General features: G+C 37.3%; 1 protein-coding gene across 1 annotated transcript in view; it reads left to right on the top strand.

Annotated features, from left to right (window-relative positions):
* The window catches only part of MICU2 (mitochondrial calcium uptake 2), a 135,082-nt gene that overhangs the window by 88,886 nt on the left and 18,395 nt on the right, over positions 1–27,801 (top strand). Inside the window, exons 3-7 of the mRNA XM_079320008.1 lie at positions 8,273–8,304; positions 8,415–8,490; positions 13,166–13,213; positions 17,060–17,142; positions 23,159–23,221. Of these exons, the coding sequence (XP_079176134.1) occupies positions 8,273–8,304; positions 8,415–8,490; positions 13,166–13,213; positions 17,060–17,142; positions 23,159–23,221 (302 nt within the window). The remainder of the gene's footprint in view (positions 1–8,272; positions 8,305–8,414; positions 8,491–13,165; positions 13,214–17,059; positions 17,143–23,158; positions 23,222–27,801) is intronic.

Genomic DNA, 27,801 nt, shown 5'->3' on the forward strand with positions numbered 1-27,801 from the left:
CCAATGCTGTGCTCAGCTCTGGGCAGTTCCTGCTTAGGGGATAAATTGCATCAGAGCAAAAAGGTGGAAAAGATGTTCCTCTCTGACATGTCCTCTTTTTCCTTATTCCAGGGTTAGTAAAGTAGCTTTATCCTAACAATAAATTCACACACAACAGATGAATTCTCCACCTGGTACCTCAGTTATATTTGCCAGCAAGAGAATCCAATTTGTAATAAGCAGTCTTTAATATTTTTAGTCTTTAAGAGGTTTGGGGTTTTTTTTTGCATTTTGTAAGATGTATATGAAAAGTAACAGTTTGTCAACAGGAAAGATCTTCAGAATACACGTTGTCAAGGAAGTGGCTGGATGAGGCAAAAGGAGTGGCTGCTACTGTGGTAATGGGTGCTTTATATTGAGTACATAAGCATAAATCAAGTTTTGCATAGTAAGATAAGAATAAGTTTCTGGCTTTGTTAAAATGTTGACCTTTTCTTCCTTCATTTTGATTGTGGAAGGATTTGCACACATTTCCATTCTGAATCCAAATTAATCTCTGTTTATAATTAAGATGCAATTTGTTCAAGTTGTGTATGCAGTTAGATTTTTAACTGTGTCATTTCATTGTTGTTCTCCTTACCCCTCTTTTTTTGTTCTTCTATAATAATCTTCTCTAGCCATAAAGTAGATTGCAGAACCCTCAGGCCAGGGATCATGACTTCTAACACTGCCTAGTAGAGGAACAGAATTAAGCCCTGGTGCTAGGAGGCTGTCATAATAGTTTACCTTCATCTGATGTTAATATCCTAACCTAGCATGTGCTCTGACACTAGTATTTAAGAACGAGATTTTGTTAACAATATAAGATGAAGACTTAAAGAGAGTGATACACGAATTTTAACTTCTTTATTTCAGAGTTGGATCAAAATTCATTAATTGAATCTTCTTGAAGGCATAGTCTAGCTTTTACTGTTCTCTTTGCTGTATAAGACTGACTACAATCTCAAACATTTTGACAGGAATTTTTGGGGACTGTGGCTCTGCTTCCTGCTCTATGTGGGAAGGTCCATGGTTCTGTGCAGTCAGGAAATGACATCTATCCCAGAAGTCTGAACTGCATAGTGTTCTCTGTAAGTTGCAGGAATTGTTCTCCACCCTTCTGGTCTCAGAAACATGTATTATGGATACAGCTCCTTCCAGGTAACCTTAGTTGTCCTTTATAAGACTTTATTGCTGCAATTATGCAGCTATTCCATCTCTTGAACTGGAGTAAACTTTGTCCTTGCGTCTGATTAAGTTCTTATTAAAACAGAGAATAGATGCCCTTAGCACTGCTAACATTGAGCTGCTAGATAGGAGGTTGGAAAAACAGGTTACGGATGTAACAAATCCAGAAAGCAGTACAGTGTGGGTTATCTGCTTGCATGCAGGAGGACTCACCTGCTCAATATATAAAAGCTGAATGCCAGGTCAGAGGAAGTAATTGTAGCATTTCTTTAAAAGAAGGAAATAGATAAGTGCAAAACCTGCATTGGACACCTGTCTCAACCTGGAATAAATTGTTCGTTCTCTGTTTGTTTCTCTGTCTTGACTATAAAGGGAGCCTAGGGTCATTAGTCAGGATGAAGTTTGCAGAGATAATATCTTTTATTAGACCAGTTGCTCCTCTAAGTTGGAAAAATTAGACAAGCTTTTGGCCATATGAGCTCTTCTTCAGATCTGAAATAGGAGCAGCAGATTTCAAAGTTAATTATAAACCTTTTTCTGTGTAAGTCCTCACACCATCATAGTTACAGCAAAGCACCACAGAGATCACTAACTCAGATTTAGGCACCTAATTTTTAGACTTCTAAATGAAGCCAGAGGAACCAAGCATGTGGTGCTTATTTGGGAGTTTGAGGACTTGCATTTCACATGACAAGTTTTTTTCTGGATGCTCCCTCCACTGCTGAGCTCTGCCTGCCCAGAGGATTGGCAGCCTCTCCTGCTGGAGAGATGCTCAGCTGCAATTGTTCTCTCTGCTTGGCTTCTTGCTGTTTGTGTGTTTCACATGAAATGTTAGCTGGCTTCATGTGCTCCCTTTGCAGGGCTGCCCTTACAGGCCTGTGTGACTGCTCCAGTTGTTTGGGAGCTGTTTCTTTCTGTATCCTGTGTGTCCATGCAGTGCAAGTCTTGTGGTAAGCTTGGAAGTATGAAGATAATCTCAGCTTTTCCTTACTTGTAGCCTTGGATGTGTTATTAGAAAGACAGCAGATCTGGGAGTATGTCACTTTCACTAGATAATATCTAAGGAGAAGGTGTTCCCCTGCTCTCCTTGCCATTCCCACACATTCCTGCTACAGTCCCAGTGAGGCCTGAGCTGTTTGAAAGCACTGTAGTGGGCACCACAGCATCTGCTTTTACCCTGGTCCCTTCAGTTATTTTGGAACTCCTGGTGACTTGGTGCCATGATCTCTTTAAAAGGTTTTGAAAACTTGCTTATCTTAATTCTTTTGTCTGTTTCAGTTTCCTAAAAGACTGTGTCATCCTTTGATGTTTCCTCCCTGCATCCATCAGCATCCCACCCTTTTTACCCCAGGCTGCCTGACTCACTGAGAAACCTCCTGGTATTGACTTGCTCTGATGCAACTGCTCTTCTGAAATGGAGATTTGCCAGTGCTGGCCCCATCCCAGCACTCTGTATTTCTTGTTTCCTCAGAGGAGCAATTGCTTTAAATAAAGAAGGACAGATGCAAAGCTTGTTTGGTAAAGCATAGCAGAAGCTTCTATTATTGCAAATTGCCTTTTCCACTGGGCATACTTGCATTCAATTCAGGTGGTTCAATTTACTAATTCATGTGACTGAAATTACTTTTATCAATTATCTTTCAATAATTGCAATGCAGTAGTTCAGTAAAAGCTTTCTAGCTGAAGTAGATTCTTAATTCATTTAAATTGCATGCTCATTTATTATTCAGATATTGGTTTGCCAGTAGCTAGCCTAGCAATCTGACCACTTGGTTTGTCATGCTTTCAAAAAATACTTAGATTTTTTTGCTATCCTTAATTTTTCTCCAATATCACCAGTATTTCAAAAGGAGACCTTAAAGAACTAATTACTGACTTGAAATTTTGTCCTTTATTGGTTTCATTAGTAGTAAGTACTTTATAAATGCATATAAGAGCTTTAAAGAATGAGAACAAAAATAAGGTAGGTTAAAAAGGCACACTGTGTTAATATAACATACTTGTCCAGTATCATTAAAATTATCTAAGAGAGCTGAGAATTAAATACAAGCTATTGAATTTCAAACATCTTCTATTTCAGGCTAATTTAAACAGAAATTTTAACAGCATCTCCCCAAGGAAATCAGCATACACAGTTCTTATCTAACCCAGCTCACTGGTGCAGGATTCTCAAAGTTCAGCTTGCATGAAAGCTGGCAGCCAGTTATAAGGAAGAAATACAAATTCTTGTTCCCATGGCAGGCAAGGCTGCAGGATGGGCTCTGCTGTAAAGGCCACAGCATGAGCTGCATACAGTGGGTGTGGTTTTTAAAATGCCCTGATCCTCAGATTAGGACTGTGTTGAAATCCCATCTAGTTTAAAAGTTTGTTTCAATCATCACTTTGCAGAATGAGAGTTTGTTTCAATTGTGTGTATACTTAATGTTATTCTTATTCTAATTTTTCATTTAAAAACCCAAATTGTTTTATAGTACCTCAGCATGACCTTGAACCTGACAATATTCAGCAAAGATAGCAATGAATGCCATCCAAAATTAAAAAGCTGGGAGGTCATTTTTTATTTTATTTTTGTTTGTAATTTTGTCTGTTTGAAATTGAGCTAAAAGGAGATTCAGGTCAAACCATTTTAGTGACTTTACTGATAAAAAGGACAGGAGTTGGTTCTTCTAGGAAAAGATATGTATCTTTAACTGTTCGCATTTGAATTTCAGGCTGTGGAGAGAGTTTGATTCAAAATTTGGTCTCTTTTTTGTAATATGGAAATTTAAATCAATCTTGCAGACATGTAAAATTATGTTTTCTGGCAAATAGTGGTAACTACTTTTGCTTTGTCCTTTGATTATTGTTGTTAGAGTTGTCAATCTTCATGATTTTACTCATTCTTTGAATCTAAACATATTTTGTCAGATCTAAGCCATTCCTTAGCTCTACAGGTGTAAAAGGGTGTTACTATGTGTGCAAGTTCAGCCTTGTTTAATTTAGCCCTTTCCTAACAGTAATCCTAACAACATTGATGTCAGGTCCATTCTAGGTCTTAGTGTAAAAAAAAGATACATGATGGAAACATTTCTGTTGTAGGAAACCTAAGTGACAAAACACCCAGGTTTGCCAAGGGCAAATTAAGACTGATGGAGCTGCTCTTGGCAGTGTTTTCTTAATTACAATTGTCAACTAATTTTCTTGACTAACAGCACAGAACTTGTGTGTTTGTAAGTAGACTCAGTATTCATACAACTTAAACAGCTAAAATGCCTTTTTGTCCATGAAAAGTGTCTCTGCACCTCTTTGTTTCATGGATATGCTGTAGGTGGTGAAAATTAGGTGATTGCGTCTGTAAAATATGTAGAGACCCTTGAAAATACTCGCTGTCCTTTAAGCCATCATAGTTGTGGCAGGTCTGTAGGAAAAAAACAAAAATTGTTCTCATTTATTCAAGTTCAAAACAATAAAAAATTCCAAGTTTCTTTTTTTCATATCAAAGTAAGACTCTAACTACTACAAGTTTTATACTGTGTCATTAATTTTCCAATTAGTAAGAATCTATTAAAGTAAAGGAATATAACTAAAGAAAATTGAATCATACAGATCTTTTATTTATTAGATTAAATAGTCCCTAATAATTATATCTATTGCCTGTAGTCCTCACAGACTTAGATCTTGTTATATTTGTAGTCGTGTGTGAGGAATGATAGAACCAATATTTAAATCATAGGAAGAAAGAGGCACTTCTGGCTAAGAAAACTGTTCAAACCTTTGCAGTGCATCTTCTACAGAGAGGAGTTAACCTTCTAATTTTTTTACACAAAATCTTATAAGACCTGATTCCTCAGAGGGCTACACATTTGATATTAATAGAGCTTTCCTTGTTGGTATTTAAAGGGATCTCACTGTTAGGAAGTAAATAAATTGAGAAAATAAGTATTCAAGAAGTTTGTTTCCTAGTGAAAACCTAGATTTGAGTCTTTACCCATGAGTTTATATGGTGACAGTACCAATAAAATAGAACTGGATGTAATTATTAGAAAACATTAAACAATTATTGGAGGAAACTCATTCTGCAGTTTAAATTATATTATCATAAGATTTTATTCTAATATCTTACACAAATCCCAGTATGAAAGATAATACCAATGTTCCTAGTGTCAGGGTACTTTTTCCAAAAAGTTTCCTGCCCTCCAGTACACATGCTTGCTGACATCTGCCCATGTGAGAAGAGAACCATTAGAAAACTCCATATTTATTACTTTGCTGTGTTTACTGCTTTGAAAGTAGAAATCTCTTTGCTTCTCTCCCAGTCTGTCCTTTTCCCTCCTCCCTTTTTTCTTGTCTTGCTGTAGCAGCTGCCTCTCATCCAGTCACTGCAAGGACTGGTTCTGACCCACCTGGTGCTGCCTCTCACCATGTCTTGGGGTGATTATGACTCTTCTCTCTCTCTTCTGCCACTCAGCAAAGACTTCTTTTCCTCTACCAGTCCTTTCACCCATGCAAGGGTAGCATGAATATCTCTGTATCATTGTTGCTGTCTTTTCACCTTGAAAGAGGTCAGTCAACACGTCAGCATCTTAAATATCCTCCAGAGGGTGGCTGTGGCTGGATGCAAGAGGGCAGATGCTGATGGCTGCCACGGCCATTTCTGTGAGCTCTAGGCAGTTGCAGTTATGACTGCTGGCTGATGAAGAGATTCCATAGGTCTACAATAGACTTCCCTTCCTTTTCCTTTCTTAATTTTTGTCATGATACAGTAATTGTCAGTAAGGATATGTTGTTCCCCAAAACCTTGTAGCTGAAGAGTTTCAGCATTGTTGTGCTGAATGCAACACAAAGAAGAGAAACACAGGCTCAATCAAGTGTAGAGCCTCGCAAACTTGGCCAACTGTTGTCTCAGCTGTAGTTCACAGTGCTTTCTCCTTACATGCACCACTTACCAATGCCTTTGCTGTTCCAGCTTGCAGAGTTCATCATTCTCCTGGATGCTGGCAAAAGGCTACTCCCAGTACACTGCTTTGATAGCAGATGCCAATCCAGATGTGAAGTTCTTGAGTTCACCAGGAGAATTAAATGAATGGAGTTGTTGTTAACCTGATAAGGATATATGGCTGGCTTCAGTGCAGACAGCGAGTACAAGGAGCATGTACAGTGAAGAACATTGCAGGGTGCTTTTCTCTATTCTCTTTCAGATACTGTTTTTCACAGACCAACAGCCTGACTCATTCCCTTCTGTAAGGCTGGTCTCTAGGTGGGTCTGCCAGGGCCAAAAAAACAGCTGAAGTTCACTTTCACATTGAAATGTGCTGTACAGAAGCAGTGACATTTCAAGACTGAGATCTAAATCACTTAATTTGCTAAACAGCCATTCATGGAAATGCTCTGCAGCAGGAACTGGGGTTAAATTAACTGTGGTGTTACATCATACTGCTCAGGACTCTGCTTCTTCTCCCAGTCTGTTATTTGTCTGACTTCTTTTGTCTCAAGTGAGGCAAAGTAGAGAATTTCACATGTTGTTTTACTTAGAAGGTATCTACCTATGGAGTTTTATGTGTGTGTGTGTGTGTGTGTATGGGTGTAAATGTATGTACAGGCATTGCACAAAAATGTATTCATCCACAGGAACAGGTGGCACTGGCAACACCTGTTGTTGGGGTCACTCAACACTCCAGTATTAAAACCCTTATTTTAGTTGCTTATAACTTTTGTCAAACTTAAACATTTGTGTTGAAATGTTATGTGCCAGGTGTCTGCCTTAGGCTGATTTGGGGGGAGGGGATGCAGGGAGAGGAATTTATCAGCAAAACTGTTACTGCTAGTTCAGGGAGCAGAGGCCAGGGTACTGCTTTGCCTGTGCTAAAAAATGAGCTAGTGCTGGTTAAGGTGTTCCAAGCCAAAAGTTGCCAGTGGAGACCCCTTGCAGCTGGGCGTGCCATTTGCCAGCACTATGGAAATTTGCTATTTTACTGACAAAGCACCTCCATCTGTGGCCAAATTACGGGCCTGTGAAAATGCTTGGTAGATGTTTGTTGACAGCTGCCCACCAGGCTGCCTCCATCATATCCATTTCCAGATAGTGGTGCTGCATTGGTGACCCTTTGGATGCAAAATGCCTGTGAAGCAGCAAAGTAACCTTGGAGACTGAGCACGGAGCAAAGCAGACTGCTGCACACAGGGGCTCCAGTCCACAGAGCATATCCAAGTGGCTCAGTTTGTGCTTACTCAGTGTGAATAAATAGGAGGGAAAGGCTGGCTGGAATCCAGAGGTGATGAAGGTGATGAAGGAAGAGCATGATGGGCTGAGAGTGGTCAGAGTGAAGGACAACAGGGCCTGGAGAGCGGTGTGAGGAGAAGTGCTGAGGAGACAGACTGAGAAGGGGCATGCACTGCTCCTGCAGGTCCATGACCATAGGGTTTCTGTGATCCCTGCCTAACCAGCTGGAATGTTCCACTCTTGATATGTTGCAGCTCCTCAAACGTGATTTACACAGGAGCATAACATGCACTGCCAGTGGCTCCCCTGTTCCAGTCCCCTGTTCTTGCTAAGAAACACTTAGGAGTTTGCATGATTTTCATCTGATGCTCATTCAGAAAGCAGTATTGTTCAATTTACTTCTGCTTTATAGAAACATCAACATTTTCGTTATTTTTTCTTTTTTCTTTTTTTTAGTATTTCTTAGCTTTCACATTCTCAAGCTGCACTTCAAGGACTGTCATGTGTGCATGGAAATCCCTTTGTAAATACTACAGCTGTTTCTTGCTGTATAGTCTTGCTTTGGAATCTGTGCGACATTTGTCGCTCGCATTATGCAAAGTCATACTAGTAAGTTGGACATGAAGATGAAAGTGGGCTGTGGTTTAATCTAGGCAGAGAGAACATTTAAACAGACTGCTTATATTATTTTTAAATCTTGTCCTTTCATGATCATTATAGGAATTAGAAACAAACTGTCTGTTGCGAAATATTCTGTTTCATATTACTTAGCATTTTCTCATAAAAATCTGAAGAAATGCCACAGAACCTGATCAAAGTTCAAAGTCAGTTTGTTATTGAATAATGATGATTTTTTCTTTATTATAGGCAAAGCCTCAGCCAAGAAACTGACAAAAAAGGTAAGCAAAATGTTCCTTTCCTTCTTGAAAAAAACTTGCATTCTTTCTGTTACTGAAGTGATTGTCTCTTTCAAAACTGGCTTTATATTTTCTTGTTTGTGTCTTTAAAGGAGGTGGATGCTGCACTGGTGTATGTTGCCAAAGCCAAACCAGGACCGAACTTTTTTAGAGAGCTTGGTGATAAAGGTAATGAACACTTTTGATACTGAAAAATACATCTTACTTTTTATCTCATTATATGGTATGAGTTAGTTGAATGTATTTTTAAAGACGTTTTAAAGACGTGGATTTTTACTTCATCCCTATCTAGCCAGTAGCTGCCTCCTTGGCAAATCCCTCAGTTACGCAAGAGAGAGTAAAGAGTCTGGGAATTGAAACCCTTCTGAGGTGCAGGAGGAGACATGAAAGAAGCTGAAAAGCCTACTTGGAAGAGAAAAGGGCTAAAGGAATGACTTGAATGCTAAATGGACTTTTAAGACTTTTTGTTAATAACCTGACTGTTCGTCTATATAACTTAAATGCGTGGTAACTTAGAATAAAAATAGAATTTGTACCTAGTTATATTAAGTGGTATCCCTGATTCCAAGAGCAGTTGAACTTATTTCTCCCTCTTCAGGAGCTCTGTGACCCTTCACAGTGTTGATGTGCTTTGTTTTCTTTTCACCCAGCATTTCCACTTTATATTGGACTACATAAAGAGAAAACTAAAAGCTGGGATATTGTTAGTGTAACAACAGGGGATTAAAGAACACCAAATAAACATCTCATTAACATAAATTAATTGAAGAGAGAAAACAAACAAGAGGATCAAGAAAACCAAATAGATGAGCAATTAACCATTTCACAGTAACAAAAGACCAAAATTCCCAAACTAATGAGAAAGACCGACAGCGCCTATTCACAAACTTTCTGTATCATACAGTTCAGCTTGAATCCTTTATCCCGTGGATAAAGCTGCTGTTGCACTGCTGCAGTTCCTTGGCAGGCATGAGCCATGCTCTCTCTCTGCACAGCAGATCCTCAGACATAGCTGGAAACTTGTGCCAAGAGAGCAGCCCTCGATCTCAGCCTGCAGCCTTTCACCTGCCCTTTGGCCTCACAGCCTCTTCTGCCTGCAGTTCATTTCTTGAATCCTTGTGCAGACCTGCAAGGGTCTCCATCTCGGTGCCTTTGCTTCTCTGTATGCTCCTGAAAGCCCCAGCATACTCCAAAAGTCCTGAAATGTCTCTAAACAAATTAACAGTTCTTTCCTATCCTGGGAAAGGCTGGATTTTAAATGACTAAATAATCATTCCCTGCCTTTTCCAATCATCACATGCTTTCCCAGAATTTGGCTTAAAGTACTCTCAGTCTTGAATTTTTGGATATTCTCTATCTTTGCCTGCTTTTTTAGAGCCTTTCTTTTTCTAGTGATGGGCACTGCAAATCCCCAGAGCATACTGCCTGGGAAAACCAGGAATCCACCAAGAGAAATTCGCTGGAAAAGGCAATTCTGTGCAGCCTTCTCTTACTGCATCTCTCCCAACTGAGTGCTTGGCAGAAAATTGTCTCAGTGATATGCTCAGAGTTGGTGTCTTCTGCATCTAGCAAAAATCTGCCCTTGCTTAGCACTGTGTGTTTGAATCTCTGTCCTTCAAAGGTCAGTTAGGAGTCTGAGATGATGCAGAAACATTCAGTGCAGTCATCCATATGTCCCCACAATTCTCAGAGTTTTTTACAATTTTTGGTCATAATGCCTGCTTAGTGACTTTGATGCTTTTGCTTTGAGATGCATTATTATTACTGTTTAAAAGTGCTTATTTTCTTTTAAAAGAAAATATTTATGCTTTTACAAGTACCAGAATAATGAATCTACCCCTGTCCAGCTGTTTAGCTGAGGTTATTTTAACTACCTTCAAACTGTTATTTAAATGTCAAGGAGAGGGAAAAGTGCCATCAGTCTGGTCTGTAAAATGTAACGCTAGGGGATTCTGCCTTCTAGTGGGCAGTTTTAAAATGTGTGTCATATTTTTTAAGTATACTTATGATTTATTCAGCAATAAGAATATTGGACTGTCAGCATTTGCTACTAAGTTTGAGGACAGATATTTCTAGGGAGGGTTAAAGAAGGTTCCTTTAGCTTTAGAAAATGACAATATTTTGCCAATGCAAACTTCACATTCTTGGCTGCAAGTATGCTGAGTCATTCAAGAGTGTGTGAAGCTTGTATCTTATAAATTTTGCTTGGATATTAATTTAATTTTCAGTGAGTTTTATTTAGGGTTTTTAAAGTTTCCCATATTGCATCTTTTAATTTGAGTATCTTTGTAATGATTATTATAGAATAAAAAAGAGAATTGCCAAAATATTTAATTTACTTCATAGATGAGGTAAATTGGCCACTCACTGCATGTAGTAAAAGGATAATAAAATTAAAATAAAATTTTAAATGGAAATTAGTCCGCAAATTAAAAAATCTTGTGATAAATTATTTTGAAGACAATCAGTCTTCAGAAAATATCAGGCAAGCTATGAATTTTCATTGAGTCAGGTTTTAAAAAACAATCCAGAATATTTTCTGCATATTTTTATTATATTTACCTTTTTACCAATTTCACTATATCAACTTTTCAATTAGATTACAGTAAGATGATGAAAACAGAGTCTGCATCTTACTCCTACCATTTCTTGCAAAGCTTCTCTTTCCAGTCCTCTTCAATTCAGGTGCTTCTCCCATGAGTCAATCAGCAGTGTTGTCTTTAAATTGATCTTTTCTTCACATCTTACCATCTCTGTAAAAATTTTGCAGATTCTTTCTGCAAAATTTTATGAGGTATAATGATCCCTGTCTATCTATAAAGCTAAAACTTTCCAAGGGCTCAGTATTTTGTATCTCAATTATTGCAACTTCATTTTTTCTCTGACTTTCACAACCATAATCTGCCTTGTTAATATCCTTTCAAAAGCTTTGATAAACACATTTTTCTTTCCCAACTTCTTTGAGTGTCTAATCTCTTACTTTGTATCCCCACACTGGGCTCTCCTTGTTCAGTTTTACCTAGCATAAGCTGCTTGTGTTCAGCTTCCAGGTCTTCCTTAGACTGTCCCCATGCAGAACATCTCAAGACTGCTGAGGGGCAGACTCCCACTTCTCCTTCCCCAGTAATGCTGTCCTTCATTGCTTGGTAGTTACATTTTCAGTCAAGGGTCTTTGAGCTGACACCACTGCAGTCCTTGACTTGGAGCTGTTTTCTATACAACTCTTAGAAGTTGCCTCCTTGTCTTTCTTTGTGTCCCTTAAACATTATTTTGCTGTGTAACACACAAAACAAAATTAGGAATCTTGATCATTACTTTTCACACTATTTGCTTGAATTCTTTTCACCTCTATTTGTTTCTATCCCTTTTTTGTTTTTAATCTTGTCTTAGGCGTATAAGCTAAAAAAATGGAACAGGAGTTCTTTTTCTCTTTATTTGGTTTTGAATTTGTAGAAACCTAGATGTTTCATCTAAGAACACAATTCCAGGTTTAACAGCAATGAAAATAATAATTTGCATTCTTGCAATGACAGAAATGCTAAAACTTGTAAGCAAGACTAAGTCTTTGATATGAAAGTAGTTTTTTATTTCCACAGTGTATTGTATGATTGTAGACTGTGCTGATTTACACAATTCATGTGGGATGATAGGGAAAATAGTCCTATTTTGACAGAGAGGAAAGCTGAGATATGGAACCAGAGTGTTGGCAACAGGATCAGCATTAGACCTCCTATTAACTAAGACTTGTTCTCAGATTTTCAGACTCTTGCATTTTAGCAATTTAATATTTCTGAGCTCTGGTATTTAGAAGTGTTAAGTCACTATCTGAGGTCAAATACAAATGCTGTTGCTTCTGCATAGTAGTTTATCAGAAGTTAATTGTTTATCACTGAAGCTTAAATGGGTTCCTTATCTATCAATTACCTAAATATAAATTACAAAAATAGTTTATCTTTGCAGAGATAGGCATGTTTGAACTTCATTATTTTAAGCAGCTTGAGCATTATACAATGTTTAGCTCACAAGTTAAAAGTAGCTCAGTTATTTTGAAAAGTGATTTATAAAAAAGCCCTTTAAATTTTTTTCCCCAAACATTATTGCAGGGCAGATGGTTCAGATTCTGTTGTTTAGCCACCCTCATTCTGCACTCTCTATCTTTAGCTTGCACACTCTATTTTGACGCTATCACATCTTTGTGTTTGTTCAGGCTTTTCACTTAAGGCGGTATTTCAAAAGAAAACACTGGAATTTTCCTTCAAAAGGGGGGGAAATACTTTCACCTTGTAGAAAGGACATGTTCCTATTTAAAAAAAAAAAAAAAGAAGCCTCCTCTTGGCACAGGGCCCAGCAGTACTATCAGCACAATCTAGCAGCTTGGCAGCTTTGCGTGTTGCCATGTTCTCTTGAGAATTAGAGGGAAGCTATTCTCCGCCTTTTGTGAGCCTGCCAAAGGATGGAGGACTTTGATCCTTCAGGGTAATGTTAGAGTAGTTCTCCTCCCAGGTACTAAATGTGACAAAGCACATTTAATTTATTTGCCTTTTATATAAACATTGAATGTTTTCAGTGAGAATCCAAAGATTTAGTGTAGGCTTTTGTTAATACTAAATAAACCTTACTTTCTTGATTAGACATGAACATTGATGAGTCTCGGGTTAGGGAATTTTGCCTTCAGAATAGTAAAAACAGAAGTGAAAAATTTATTAAATAGTAACTTGGCTTATTTTAATACAATGTCAAACTACATTTTTTATATTTGTAAGATATAATCTTTCAAATTTTGCTATTTCAAATTTTAAGATTTTGAGGTTTTCCACTAGTAATTTTACAACTTTTTTTTCAGGGTTGATATCTTATGCAGAGTATCTGTTTTTGCTGACAATTCTCACAAGTAAGTATTATATATTTACAATACATAGACACAAGTACTCAGCTACTAACAGTTTACCAGGACCTTTTCTTCTGATATTTTTTAGCTTCTAAATTTCTACATTATGGTAAAACATAAAAAACTTTGTATTGTATATAGAGTGACAATGCATTAATATAAATGTCCATTGGAATACTTCAGAAATCATGGGACTTCATGGGATCAGAAAAGTCTTATTTTAAAATCTTCTGAGAAGGGAGAGACATTGGTTACAGAACCACTTAATAAGGGGAAGAAAAACTGGATGGGAAGATAAATAATTTTTCTTTTGGATAGTTGTTTTAGTAATTTTGGACGATGAGACATTAGCAGTATAGCTCATGCAGGGGTGTGAAAAACTGTTGTGGTGTCTCAAAGGTTGTTGCCCATTTTTATTGTGTTCAGATTTGCAATGAATGCAATACATAAACAGCAGAATTCTCCAGTGTCTTTTTGTCTGACTTTTAACTCCTTTTTCTTTATCCTCTGTTCCTTTTGACTTTTATTTCCTCCAAGTATTGTGCATATATTTCTGGTCCACTGCTTTGCTTCCTTCCTTTTCCTTTCAGACAATTTTTTAAATACGGCTTTTGTTTTATTTACAATAAACAGGCATTTTTTCGTTTTGTGTGTGGAAGTGATCTGGGATTGTCTGGTACTTACTCTGTGCCATGCTTGCCACCCCCTGTTTTGTTCTGATGTGTAGGTTAGCAAGATTTGAGATGTGTCAATGAGCATTACACATTAACCCCCTAGAGGAGTAGTGAAGTAGTCCACGTGCATATCCATGGAATAGTCCACAGAATAATCCACATGCAGTCTTGCTTGACTGACTTATACAGGTCTAACATTTTCAATAAGGGACAAAGCCAGGCATAATAGATTTATTGTATCAGTGCATGGTGAAAGGAGAGAAGGAAACAGTCACTTCTTTCCTGACAGACTATAGAGCATGACTCTGTGTGACCCTCATCACTTCCATGGCTGCAAGATCCATGGCTGGGCCTTAAATAAATGGAGGAGTTTTCCTTGCTCTGGAAATCCACTCTCTTGTGGTGTAATGGGACAAGTAATGTTGATCTCCAGAGAGTGGAGACAGTATGTCCAGCCTTCCTTCATTGTGCATCCTTTGCACCATTCAATTGGCCCTACTGCAGCTTACCTCGTTTCTCAGCAGAACTACATTAGTTCCTGTTGCACAGCATGAAGGGTGGGTAATATCTTTGGGAACTTCAGCTAGTACACAGTATTAAATTATTTATATATAGATATGCATTAAGCTTTAACATACAAATACACTGCTTCAGCAGTGGTGACTGTGTTACACTGCTTGAACATGAGCTATACCATGTATTCAAGTGGCTTTGAAAATCAGAGACAGGAGTTTAGTCCAGGTAGGGTACTGTTTTTTAAATATTTGTTGCAACTCAAAAAAGATGAATTTAGGTTAAAAAAGGGCAACCATGACAGCCAAACTATAACTTCAAAAGAATACCTTGAAATTGCAGAAATAGGTGCCAAAGATTCTATGTCTTTAGAAATTTATGGCAGCTGAAAGTGAATTCATGCTGAATTATTGGCTAAAACAATTAGAAAATTGAAGCAGTATCAGAGTAAGTTGTTCAACTTCTCCAGACAATCAAGTAACATTGTTTTTCACAGAATTTATATAGGAATGTATTGAACCACTAAAACAAAGGTCCTTTGATGCAGGATAAAAATGCAGTGGTAATGTTGCTGCTTTGGTTACACAGAGGGTTATCATACTGATCACTTTGAAAGCGAATGTCAACAAATTTTAGTGCCTCTATCTTTGCCTAACAAGTATCCCCTGTCAGTCAGCTCTGAGTTACACAACCTGTCTCTCCCACTAGTGAGAATTAATGTGAGGTTTCTTAGAGCAGGCATCAATATTTAAGCTAGTTCCAAGTCACCAGCTAAGCAATAGGGAAATGGAAAACGAGTCATCAGAATCCTGGTTCCTGACACTGCTGACCAGATCATGCTGCCTGTTGTACAAAATCAAAGTTTGTAAAAACACTGAACTTGGAAATGTAGTTTTTTGACAGAAAAAAGGTTTTATTTTTTCCCCCATGATCTTCTTTTCTCTGTGTCTTGTGTCATCAGTATCTTTTTTTCCCAGTGCTGTACTGAATTTCATTTCTAGCAATAGGTTAATGAAGCCCTGCCTGGTAAAGAAGCCCAGGAACTGAAGTTGTCGTCTTTACTTAGAGCTTTGTTTCAATTACCCAGTCACACAAGTTGACAGCTTGGTCAATGCAGGAGTATTAGGAGAGGAAGCACCTAGGTCTAACCTGCCCTCACAGCCAGGATGAAGCTCTTCAGTTCAGATTTTGGAATTTTGCCTGATTCTAATTAAATACAAATATATCTGTGGTAGTCTTTGAACTCTGCTTATTTTACGAACACATACCTTTGGGGTTACATCATATCAGATAAGTATGTCTTCTCTGAACAGTATAAGCAGCTTTAGGTCTATATTATCACTAACAGCTCTCTTATCTGAAAATTGGAACACAGATGGTATGAATTGCTATTAAATACATCACTTTTATTCTCTAAATATGTTATTGGATAGCCTTTTCTTGCTTTTGTACTAGAAACACAAATTTAGCATGTGGCATTTCCATGGAAAAGAAGCCAGTTTTGAGTATTAAATCAACCCAGTTGCTGGGGACAGCTCTGTTGTGCAGACTGCAGTGGTATTTATAAAATATCCCTGCATCACGAGGTTGCTTCACATAGAATATTAGTTGACTACTGAAGATACAGTTATTTCTAAGATGTAAAAATAGTACTTTCTTTAACCATCTTATTATGTCTTAAAAGGAAGGGAATATTTCTTTAACTTGTTCCCTTTGCAGAAAGATTCTCTAAAAAAAAAAAGCAAGGGTTAAAACTTTGCAGAATGCAACTAGAAGAATATATTTCCAGAAGCAAAATTGTGAAGGCATTGGAGTTTTTTAGAGATACTGCTTCACTGCCCTCATGAGTCCAGCATTGTTCTTGGAAGCATCAATATATTCTATAGACAATAAGTCCTGGGCTTTCAATTAATGCCTGACTTGGCTGGGTTGTGGCATTAATTCACCTGCTCCAGAGATTTCTGGGATAAGGGTTTGCTACCACAGTGAATTGTAGCTCCATTTCAGCAGCATACTGCTCCTGTGTGGGCTTGCTAATGATCAAAGCCACCTCCTGTAAGTGAAGTCAGATCAGGAAATTGTGGGAAGGAGCTCAAAAGACACCATGCTTCTATAGCATCTTCAGGATTCAGAACTCACTACATGTTTGTGTTGAAAAGAAATGTCCATTCAGTGAAGGAAATGCAGAGTAAATTTGTATAGAATTCCAGAAAAAAAAAAACATCTTGATGGGCGTCAAACAAAGCCTTCTTTTGTCAGAAACAGCCAGAAAGAGTTTTCCACTCTTCTCACCTGAAAAGGAGCTCTTATAAACAAGGCAGAGCTAGACTGCAGAAGTGACATAGGACTGTAGAGACAACCTTTGGGAATATCCAGTAAGAGATACAGTATTTTCATTAGGGTCAGATGGACATTCATAGCTTGTATATAGACACTGCTGGCATTTCTTACTTAGCCATTAATTATCTCTTAAAATTATAGTAAAAAGGTGTTTAAACAGTTCATTTATATTGTAAGGGGTGTGTATGGTTCACTGGAAATACCATGTATGTACATTATAATGGAGAACTGAACAAGTCAATACTCATTTTACATTTGGTATTTGGGTACTAGTGTAAGTGTGTGATATTTGTCAATATAGTTCTTCTGCAATTTGTTGCAGAACCCCAGACTGGACTTCAGATTGCCTTTAAAATGTTGGATGCAGATGGCAATGAACAAGTTGAAAAGAAAGAATTCTTTAAGGTAAGTGTATTTTTACATATGTTTTACTTTTAAAGCATTTAAATAGATCCATGGGTTATAGTTGCTCAATGAAGATTCAAGCCTATTTTTCAGTCCAGTCTATGATCACATGCTTACTAAAATATTTTATATGCAAGGAGCACATATTGAATTATTGTGATAGAAGTACTTACCATAATTGAATCCACTTTTATAAATGTTTATAAATGTTCCTTAGAGTTGTAAGGAAATATCTGCTACTGGGAAGGTAGGAATTAGTATATATCCCTTAATCCCATGATCTAATTTAAATAATCATCTGGAAGAGTCTTTTGTTTTCTAAATATGTTGAATAATTTCTTAAATTCACCATCATGTTTTGGTCTTGATTAATTTTGATTGCTGTTGCAGATAAGTTTTTATCAATTCACACTTTGGAGAGAAACAGCAGATATTTTCCCTTATATCTAAATAAACTATGGGAGAGAAAGCTGGATACTTCAAAAACTAAGAAAATCTTGTTCTGATGTTATGAAGAACAATGGGCTTAATTATATAGCTTATTCAACTTTTAAATATTTAACAGGAGAATAACTAAGTACCTTTTGTCAAAAGTGAATGCAGAATTAATAATCATAATTTTTAATAGAATCCCTCAATTTATTTCAGATCCTTAATGTGTATTGGAGGTAAGTGGAGAGACAGTTTCATAGGAAACTGACATGGTTACTACAATTCAAATTATTTTGTGTTACTAGTATGACTTTAAAACTGATCATGAACTCATCTCTCTGGAGAGCCTTAAAATCTCAAACTTTTAAAGATGAACTTGTTGATACAGAAATTAGCAAAAATTTATTTAGGTGAATTTCATAGCCTTAAACTCTGAATTAATGATAGAATAGATGTTCACATGTTCACTGATCACCTTTATTTCTGTGAATTGTCTCTTAGCAAGGTTACAATTGATGAGTCATACTTCAAATCTATTTTTAAATGCTGCAAAAATACTTCTAGACTTAGTAATACTACTTGAAAATAAACTTGAAATTAGGCCATTTTCCAAGACTATGTTCCCAGAAGCCCCTAACTGAACCTGCAGATACCCTTGTCTTGGTGTAACCTCAGCCAGCAACCAAGCCTCAGGCAGCTGCTTGTTCTTTCCCCCACCAGCTGGATCATGGAGAGAATCAGAAGGGTAAGACATGGAAAACTCATGGATTGAGGTATAGACAGGTTAGTAGGAAAAGCAAAAGCCATGCACACAAGCAAAGCAAAACAAGGAATTAATTCACTGCTTCCCATGGGCAGGCAAGTGTGCAGCCATTGCCAAGAGAGCAGGGACCCACCACATGTAATGGCAACTTGGGAAAACAAAAGCCATCATTGCAAATGTCCTCCTTTTCCTCCTTCTCCCCAGTTTATACACAGAGTATGATGTCAGATGGTCTGGAATGTCCCTTTGGTCACCTGGGGTCACCTATCCTGGCTGTGTCCCCTCCCAACCTCTGATGCACCCCCAGCCCCCTCCCCAGCAGGGCAGTACAAAAGCAGAAAGGCCTTGGGTGTGGGTAAGCCCTGCTCAGCAATAACAAAAACATCTCTGTGTCACCAGCCCTGTTCAGCACAAATCCAAAACACAGTTCCACACCAGCCACTGTCAAGGAAACTGACTCTATCCCAGCCAAAAGCAGCACAGCCCTACACCCATTTGTGACTACACCAGATCTTCTGGTTTTGCAAAATTTGTTCTGTTAATGTGTTAATTATTCTGCTGATTAAAAAGAAATCAAATTCTAGTAAAGCCTATATTTTTAACCTACTAAACCAATTGCAATCATAGTGAATTGTTATCACACTAGCAGTGCCCTGTTTACCAAAGTAAGTCTGTTATGGCTGCATTATTAATCTGCAAAACAGTGAAAGTAACTCCATGAACACAAGTGAACATGTTCAGCCTGTAGTGCCTGTGCACCAAAAATGCCACATTAGCAGTGCTTTTATAAAAAGGTACTGTCAGTTAAGCAAAAAGGAGATTCTTACAGAAACACAGCACTGTTCTCTTGTGGAGATGTGCAGTATGATAAATATTTAATATCATTACCCGTTTCAGGTAATTCTGATTGAATTAGCCAGTATAAATAACAGAAAGTCATCAAATGTAGAGGTGAAAACATTATATAAATAATTAAAAATAATTTGATTTCTGTGGAGGCAATCAAGTAAAATGAAAATTATTGTAGTTAAATAGATTGTTACTTTGCATTTCCTTTTTGGGCTGTATTGATAAAATAACATAGAGTGGTAAAAAAAAAAAAATATAAATTACTCTATCAAATCTCAAGAATCATGAAATTCTAAGAAGTCCCACAGGATGCAAATTAGTCAGACAATGAGTTTTCTCTCATGACTGTTTTCTTAACAATTACAAGGAGACTATTTTCAAGAAAACTTTATAGATCAGGTTTAAAAATAAATTTTTTGAAATGTAAGAATGTGGAAATAAGTATGTGTGCTAATCTGTATCCTCTAGTTCTGTCTGCATCATAGAAAGTTTCTAGATAGCTAATAAATCAGTAAATTGTGTGGCTAATTTGCCATTTGTCTTCTCCCAGTTGGAATCCTAGGAAAATATATCTGAACTATTCGATAGTGATTTCCTCATTATATTTGACAATAACATCAGGAAATGTATGTAAAGGAAATGCAGTGTAAAAGTGGTGAGGAAGCATTAGTCAGAAGGCAGTGTCTGTAGGCAAGGTGCAATGGGAAAAGAAATTTAATTGATAGTTCATTCTCTTGCTTTGTCTCCTCTTGTGCTCCACACTTCCCATTGTTATCTACTGATTAGACATCTGTGTATGTCTGTGTTGTCTGACTCTAGAGTCTGACTGCTGGACTAGACTGTAAAGTCTTTGAGATAAGAACTTCCCTTTTGGTGTTCCATCATTCTTTGAATTGTGTGTATTTCAATTATCACATGTTCCTGGATGAACAGGTGTGTCAAGCAGGTCATTCAGGAAAGGGGGACAGGTGACAAGAAACTCCAACCCCAATCCTCAGTGCCTGCTTTATGTGATGGGATAAAGGCTGTTCAAACCTGTATGGATCAGGCACTTCAGGAGTGTGACATGCAGAGTTCCCCGTGTTCTCTGCTAACAAAAATGGATGTTGAGGAAAGGAGATCTTGAATCCAGTGTTTCCAACAAGGGAAACAAGGGAGTTTGTCTTGTCCTCCATAGCCTTTCCATTTCATTGCACATCTTCCTCATTTCCAGTAAAAGTCACTCCCTTTACAGGGATACTCTTGTTCTCTCTCTTCCCTATTTCTTTGTGTTGTAATTCTGCTTTATCCTTGTTTCAGTGGTAAACAGTCACAGTACAGAGACATTTCACTATTAGGGCCAAGGAGGTTTTGTTGCTTTGCCCTGAAACTCCAGGGTGAAGAAGACAAGGCAGAAATGGCAGGTTCACAGATGCTAGTTGCCACCCTTTAATCAGCCCCTGCCAGAGTGCAGAATCATTTCTCACAGCTACGTTATCTGCATCTCTGTGAGGACAGTAAGATACTTCTGTGAACTCTGCTCTTCCAAGACATTCACTTAAGACTGGGTGAGGGGGATTTCCAGACACATAATAACCCATGCACATTAATCTGAGACCTCACACCACGAATAAGGCCACCAAAGTTCCCAAAATCCCCAGCAAGTAAGGAATTTCCCTAACTCTCTAAATCAGTCCTGATTAAAGATGTCTAAGTAAAATTAATGGCAGTTCAAAACTATTGGGAATAAAGGTAGAGTGGCTGTGATGGCACATGAAGGAGCTATATGACTCTGATTTCTAAAGCAGACTGTCTTGGACATTTCTGCTGGAGAGCAGATACCAGAAAATAATTGTAGAGCTTCATCTAGGGCTGAATGAGCCAGCACTCAACACTCAGTAGTTGTGACACAGAGCACTTCTGTAGTCTTAGAGCATCCACAAGCACTCATGTCTCTCCAGCAACTGGAAGATGCAAAAACACCTTTTTCTTTTTTTTTTTTTTTTTTTTTTTTTTTTTTTTTTTAAGATTTTCATAGTCTTTTTGCCAGAAAGGCTTGTTAACAACAGATTACTTCTGTCTTTAGCAGAGGCTTCACTTGTGCATAATATGTCTCATTATCTTTGAATTAGCTGTTATTATAGTGAGTGGTAAGCAGATATAAATATTAAATACCAGTAAATGGTACATGGAGTAGTCCATTTCTTGAGGGCAGAATTCTTCTTCTGTGTGTAGTTGCTGCACTGTGCTAAAAAAAAATCAACAAACTTCTGGAAATAGTTTAAGCACTCTAAGAATTTACATACCATACAAGAAAACAAAAAGTGGAATCTTTCAGGATACTTGTGAAAATAATTATACTGTGTGTCTATGCTCCTGTTTTAAGAGTCCTTTAGAAATAAAATCCAAAAGAGAGAAAAAAATATTTTTCTCCTTTTGGAAAGTATTTGCAGTTTTATTCCTTATGTGTCAAATTATTGATTTTTTAGGTAAGAAAAAAATGTGATTTCTCAGTGAGAATATGGACAAGCACTTGTGGTTTCACCCAGAGCTCTATAATGCTATTTACCTATGTAGAAATTCATAATGCTTTTATTGTACTAGTCATTTGTTTTGTAAATGATCAAAAATTAAGATAATTTGGAGGAACAAGTAGTGTTTAATTGCCCTCTTTTATGGCATTTCTTTTGGTAAATACTATCAAGATATGCAATTTAAAACTAATAATAGAAAGTAAGCATCCTGAGAAACAAAAAAATTGAGGACAAAAAAGCAGAACAAACCCAGAATAGATGAATTACTCAAAATTTGAAGGCCAAGGAATGACCTTTGGCAACACAAATAGATAACATGTTTTTCTTACTGTTTACGAGCCCATACTGCTTGTCTGAAAAACAAAACAAAAAGAAATCTAAAAAAAACCCCAAAACAAATACACCAAATTAAAAAAACAACAACAAAGCAGAGATTTTAAACCTCCCCCGAATAATGACTGGAAATTTGGTAATGAACTTTTTTCCAGTTTTAATGGTCAGGTTGAGGAATCATTCAGAAATGTTTGAGAAGCAAACCAACAGTTTTGAAATCCTTGAACTTTAAAAGCATTTTTTAAAGTGTCCAAATCCAGAGTGATTAATTTAATTCCATATCTCTACCTGAAATGTATTAAGTCCCTTGTTTTTTCATTTCTGCTGTCCTTTTGAGGATTCATGCAAATGTCTGAAAGGTAGGTGTACTTTGTGCTGTATTGAATCACTCATTCTTGTGGCAGTGTTCATCTCTGAAGCTGAAATACAGGCAAAGAAACCTTGCAGCTCTGATATACTTTAAGTACTACAAATTAATGCACTGTTTATCGTACCTTAAAGCTTTATTTGAAATAGTGGAAGTTTCGTATTTCAGTAATTCTAAAAATCTTCTTAGCTAATATATTCAAGATTAATTTTTTCCAGGGTGAAGGGGAAGACTCAAACCACATTCTGCCTAATGTCAGTTCTGAAAAAAATGTTTTCTTATTTAATTAAGTTATTCTTTATTGTTAGTTGTATAGTACCTCATTTGAACAGGTATGTTTTTCATGTCCAGAAAATCATGTTTATAACAGAACTATGTAAAACTATCTAGAATGACAGTATGAAAATCAGGATAATTTTTATTTCTGGAATGATCCTTGATGTTATACCCCTGACTTTCAAAATCTTCTGAAGTGAAAACTAAGCTTCTGGTGCAGGAAAATCTCCTCTAAAAGTAGAATAAGCACTGGGTTGCAAGAGATAGATTCATGTTTGGGTATATTAACCACAGTAGATAAGACATTCCTAGGAAAAAGGGTGTCTAAATAGCAAAATGTCCTCAAGTATGCAAATACTTTGTCATGACTAGAGAACCTTACAGCAATCTATAATTATATAAATCAACATTCAGAAAAAAAAGATTTTTATATGATGAAATTTGTAATTTTCCTGGTTTTTTCTCATGTTTCAACAAATACAGCTACAGAGAATCATTGGGAAGGAAGATGACTTGAAAGCAGCTGGAGACGAAACTATTCTTCGGGTATGAAACAGAGATACATTTTCCTTACAAAAACAGCATCATGTTTCCCATGAACTTTGTTATTTTTTCAGAGTTTTTAGATAAGTATATAAGCCTAAGTATTAGTGCTTTAATTAAATGAAAGGGTGTGATTTGTCAACTGCTTTCTAACTGGGGAAGAAAAACGTTCATCATTTCTGAGCCTTCTAATGAAATGGATGCAATCAGTGTGTTTCATGACTGTGTACTCATTTGGTTGGGTGGTTTCCATAAGCCTCTCTTTCAAAATAACTCTCTTCTGTTTATGAAAATCTCAGGAACAACTCCATATTGCCATATCAGAATAGAAGGCTTTCCAAGTGGAAATCAGTAGCTTAATGTTGCAATGATATCAGCTCATTTTGAGTTGATTTGAAATGTGGATATTGTCACTAAGGTGACAAAGGCAAAGATTAATTTAGTTAAGTCCACTTCCAGAAAGAGACAGCATAGAGGCAGACCAGAAGAAACAATCCTAGAGTAGGATTGTCCAGCTGGGAAACAAGTTTCACTGTTTGTAGACCACTAGCAAATGGGAAATATATCTCATCAATGAAAGGGGCAGGTGAAATCCTGCTCTCTTCTGTTTTCCCCTGAATCTAGCCACCTGCAATCTCCCTTCTTCTCAGGTATAGTCTCTTCTTGAGTCTGTAGTCAGCACAGAGACAGGATATTCAGTAGCCTGGCTGATGTTGAGTGAGACTGAACACAGAGAAGGGGAATCCTGAGCATATTGAAAACACCTCAGATGAAGCTGATGAAGCATGTAACAAGTGATGGTACAAGCAAAAATGGCCTCAAGTTGCACCAGGGGAAGTTTAGATTGGATATTAGGAAAAAAAAAAAATCACTGGAACAGGCTGCCCAGGGAAATGGTGAGATCACCATCCCTGAAAGTGTTCAAAACAAATGTGGATGTGGTGCACAGAGACATAGTTTGGTGATGGACTTGGCAGTACTGGTTAATGGTTGGACTCAATAATCTTGAAGATCTTTTTCAACCTAAATTATTCTGTGATTCTAAAGAAGAGGAGAGTACAGCTGGATTGTCTCCATCTGTTACTAAAAGATGCTACTTACATCAGCAACTTGCTTTCAGCTGAAACTTTCAGTTTACACTGGGCATGAGGCAGCTGCTGCTCATGTTGGAAGCATTCAATAAGGAATTTATACAGGGCTCTGCATTATAAATCATGTATCAGCAGTTTCTATAAAGAGTTACTCATGTTCTTTACTTTTTCACATACCTGGGGAAATAGTGGAAGTGGCTATTGCTGACACCCTTAAAATTTATTAGGCATAAACTGATTCACAAAAATTTTCCTCCCTCAGTGTATATTCAAAGTTCAGTTAAAAATTGTTTGATTGACAGCCATCTCCTTTCTTGAATCTTTTCATCAGTCACCAGATTAAAATAGCTAGGATTAATAGGGTTGTCTGCTCCTCAAAATCTATTTCAATTGAGACTTAACTGCCATGACAGTGAAAGAAAAAGGATCTTTATTCTGCATGAATGCACAACTGTAGTATAAAATTTCCAGAGAAACTTTGATACAGTTGGACAGATTAGTTATAAACACATAAGCTTATTGTGAGCTAATTAAATACCTGAGCTGGACTGTCTCTATTTTGTTTTTGTCTTGCTTCAGAATTTGTCTTCAGAGTTCTCCATTGAGAAAAATATGAAGTTATTGTAACCAGAAAATGTTACTTAATACAGTTTCTTAAAAGATTATAAATGGAATTCTAGTATGAAAGAAGGGTTAAATAGCTTTGGGGAATACAGCTTACTTGAAATTATTCTGGTCTCTTTATTTCTACATGGCAAAATCTAAATTATCACATTTCTCTCTTAATTATTATTTTCCTTCATGTCGTGGTTTCTTACCAAAGAAATTGATTATCTTTGTAAGCAGTGAATCTGATTAGTTGCGGGATATGTTTTTACCCTGTATTTTTTTATAATTATGGCAGTCATAGTATTGCCTTTAAGCAAAACAGATGAAGGATAAAAATATGGGGTTTAAGTTGACTATGTTTTTTGAAAGTTGAGATACCAGTACAGAATTTTGGTGTTTGGGATGATTGTTTATTTCCACGACACTTTTCTCAATTTGCATATGAGTTTGCTGGTTTTTTCAGAGTAAACCCAGTCTCTGACACCAGATGGAAAGTGTCACTGACCTAGGAAAATACAGTTTAAATGGTAGTCTGCAGCTTTGTTTAACCAGCAGGTGTCTTCCCTGTACAGTGTGTAGACAAAGGTCCCAGTCATTTATTTACTTTATGGTGAGACCATTTAATACTCATCGAGTTGCTTTATAAGGAAAAGAAAAATCAATTTGCTGTTTTCCCAGGGTGCTTATATCTCTTCCTTTTTACAGAAATTTTGACTTATATGCCTAAAAATCAAATTTTCAGCACATAGAAGTGGTCCTAGTGTGGGATTACAGTGGAATTGGCTATCCAGATACATAAACTTCAGTTGAGGGCTTTTCTTTTTTCCAATATTATAATTGATGCTGGAAGAAAGGCAAAAGAACATTTGCCCAGCTTTAACTGGCTCTGTCTTTTGGGAAGTTTCATGCTGAATTTTGCAGAACAGGCAATCTGGCAGTCTCATAGCAGAGGAGCACACAATGAAGGAGAGCTGCAGGCAGACTTAAAACCCTGGAACCTGGTTCTTCCTAATCAGACTGGAGAAGATGGGGCAGAAGTCAGCAGAGGCAGTGGCTGCCTCAGCTCAAACACCCTCCCATAGGCCAGAGGAAATGCTCCATCTGTCTTCCTGGCAGAACTGTTCTTCATATGGAACATCCAGCTGAACACATGACCATGGTTCATGGAAGAGGAGAGCCAGGCTCCCTGCCTGGAAGTGATCTAGATTACAGTAGGAAAGTGCATGAACTAGACTTGGTTTATTTTGAAAAGGTGTTGCCTGGTGAACAGCACCTGTTTCTTTTGTGTTACTGCCCTGAGTTCCTTAAAGGGTACTCTTAACAATGTAAAGTGCTTTAGTGTCCTGGCTGTGACAACAGTGTTGATATCTACAGGACAGACCAGTTGTCTACATCAGGGACTTTGCTCTCAGGCCCTTCAATTTAGATTAATGAGTTATCAAGTACTTTTAATACCTTTCATTTAATATGCTTCATGTAATGGGTAAACTTATAAATTACTTATAGCTGCTGTTGGAAAAAGAATGACAGTACAGAGTGTTCTATATTCGTTCTTGAAATTAAATTAATGTTGTGAAATTTGTGCATTGTCTCATTTCCAAATGATTAAAGATATGCTTCTGGATTCCCTAGTGAATCCCATTTTCATATAAAGTGTGAAAAGTATGATTGGGGATTTTTTTTAACATTTAACTAGTAGTTGAGGACACAGCTACTCATCTCTTTTAAACAGAAAACTTATCAACTAAAATTGAGTCTGACTATATGCAGTGTACTTTGAGACTCACACATGAACAATTTCCTATTATTTGACTATAACTTGTTTTAGCCTGTCTGCTTCCCTTTTTTTTTTTTATCCTGTGGTTCTAAAAGAAGTAAATGACAATAGTCATTCACACGTTTCTCTCTGCTTACCTGGTAAAGACAAGGTTTTACATTTGGACCTTCAGACACTGCAGAATTGTGATGCATCTCCTCAACCCAGGAACTGGGCAGGTCATCATAACTTGCCTATCTGCTCCCTAGAATCTCTAACTGGTTTAAAGTTTTCTACCCAGTGCTTCTAAGTCTGCATAGCTCAGTATAACTAAAGATTGCCTAAAACTGAAGGAAGATGGTGGTTGGGAGCTATGCTCAGTGCAGCAGAACTCTGTAACAGGGGTGCAACACATCAAATTTTACAAGAATCTAGTCCAAGACTAAAATTAATATCCCTCCCCAAAGAGTCTGTCATTAATCTTTTAACCTCTCAGTTCAGATGGAGTGCACATTTTTTCTTGACCTATCTTCTCCAACATAAATATGTATGTTTTGTGCCAGCAATTTAACATTGAAAAGCTTTGTTGAAAAGCTTTTAGATACTTTAAATGAAGGAGCAGTGTAATGTTGTGGTTTAAAGAAAGCTCTCCAGACAGGTAAAACCCCTAAAGAATGAAACTGTCTGGCACCAAAATATTAGGCTGTTAAAAAAGTGCTGGATCATTTTTTGCCTCATGGACAAGGAAATTATTTTATTTCTCCATATGGTCTGATGACACTGTAACCTCAAGAGACAGAAAGAAACATATTTGAACAGGGACTGGCTGGTGACAGGCCACCTGAGCCCTTTTCAGCACCAAGAGCAGGAGGGTTTGCATGTACTGAGGATGGATCAAGTCTGCCTTGATCAAAAGAATGAACTTCATAGCACATCACCACCTCCCAAGGAGAGTCCTTGTAATGGAGTCTCTTCTTTTGGTGCAAAGTTATATTTTTTAAATGTCACAACAGAGAGGCAGGGCCTGAGTTCTTGTGAGGAGCTGTCCCCAGCTGTGTTTAGGAGCTGCTTTCCTGGGCTGCCAGCAGGGCATGGGTCAGGCAGCCTCAGGCTTTGCAGTGCCATTC

The sequence above is a fragment of the Erithacus rubecula genome (assembly GCF_903797595.1).
Source record: "Erithacus rubecula genome assembly, chromosome: 1".
Classification (NCBI taxonomy): domain Eukaryota; kingdom Metazoa; phylum Chordata; class Aves; order Passeriformes; family Muscicapidae; genus Erithacus; species Erithacus rubecula.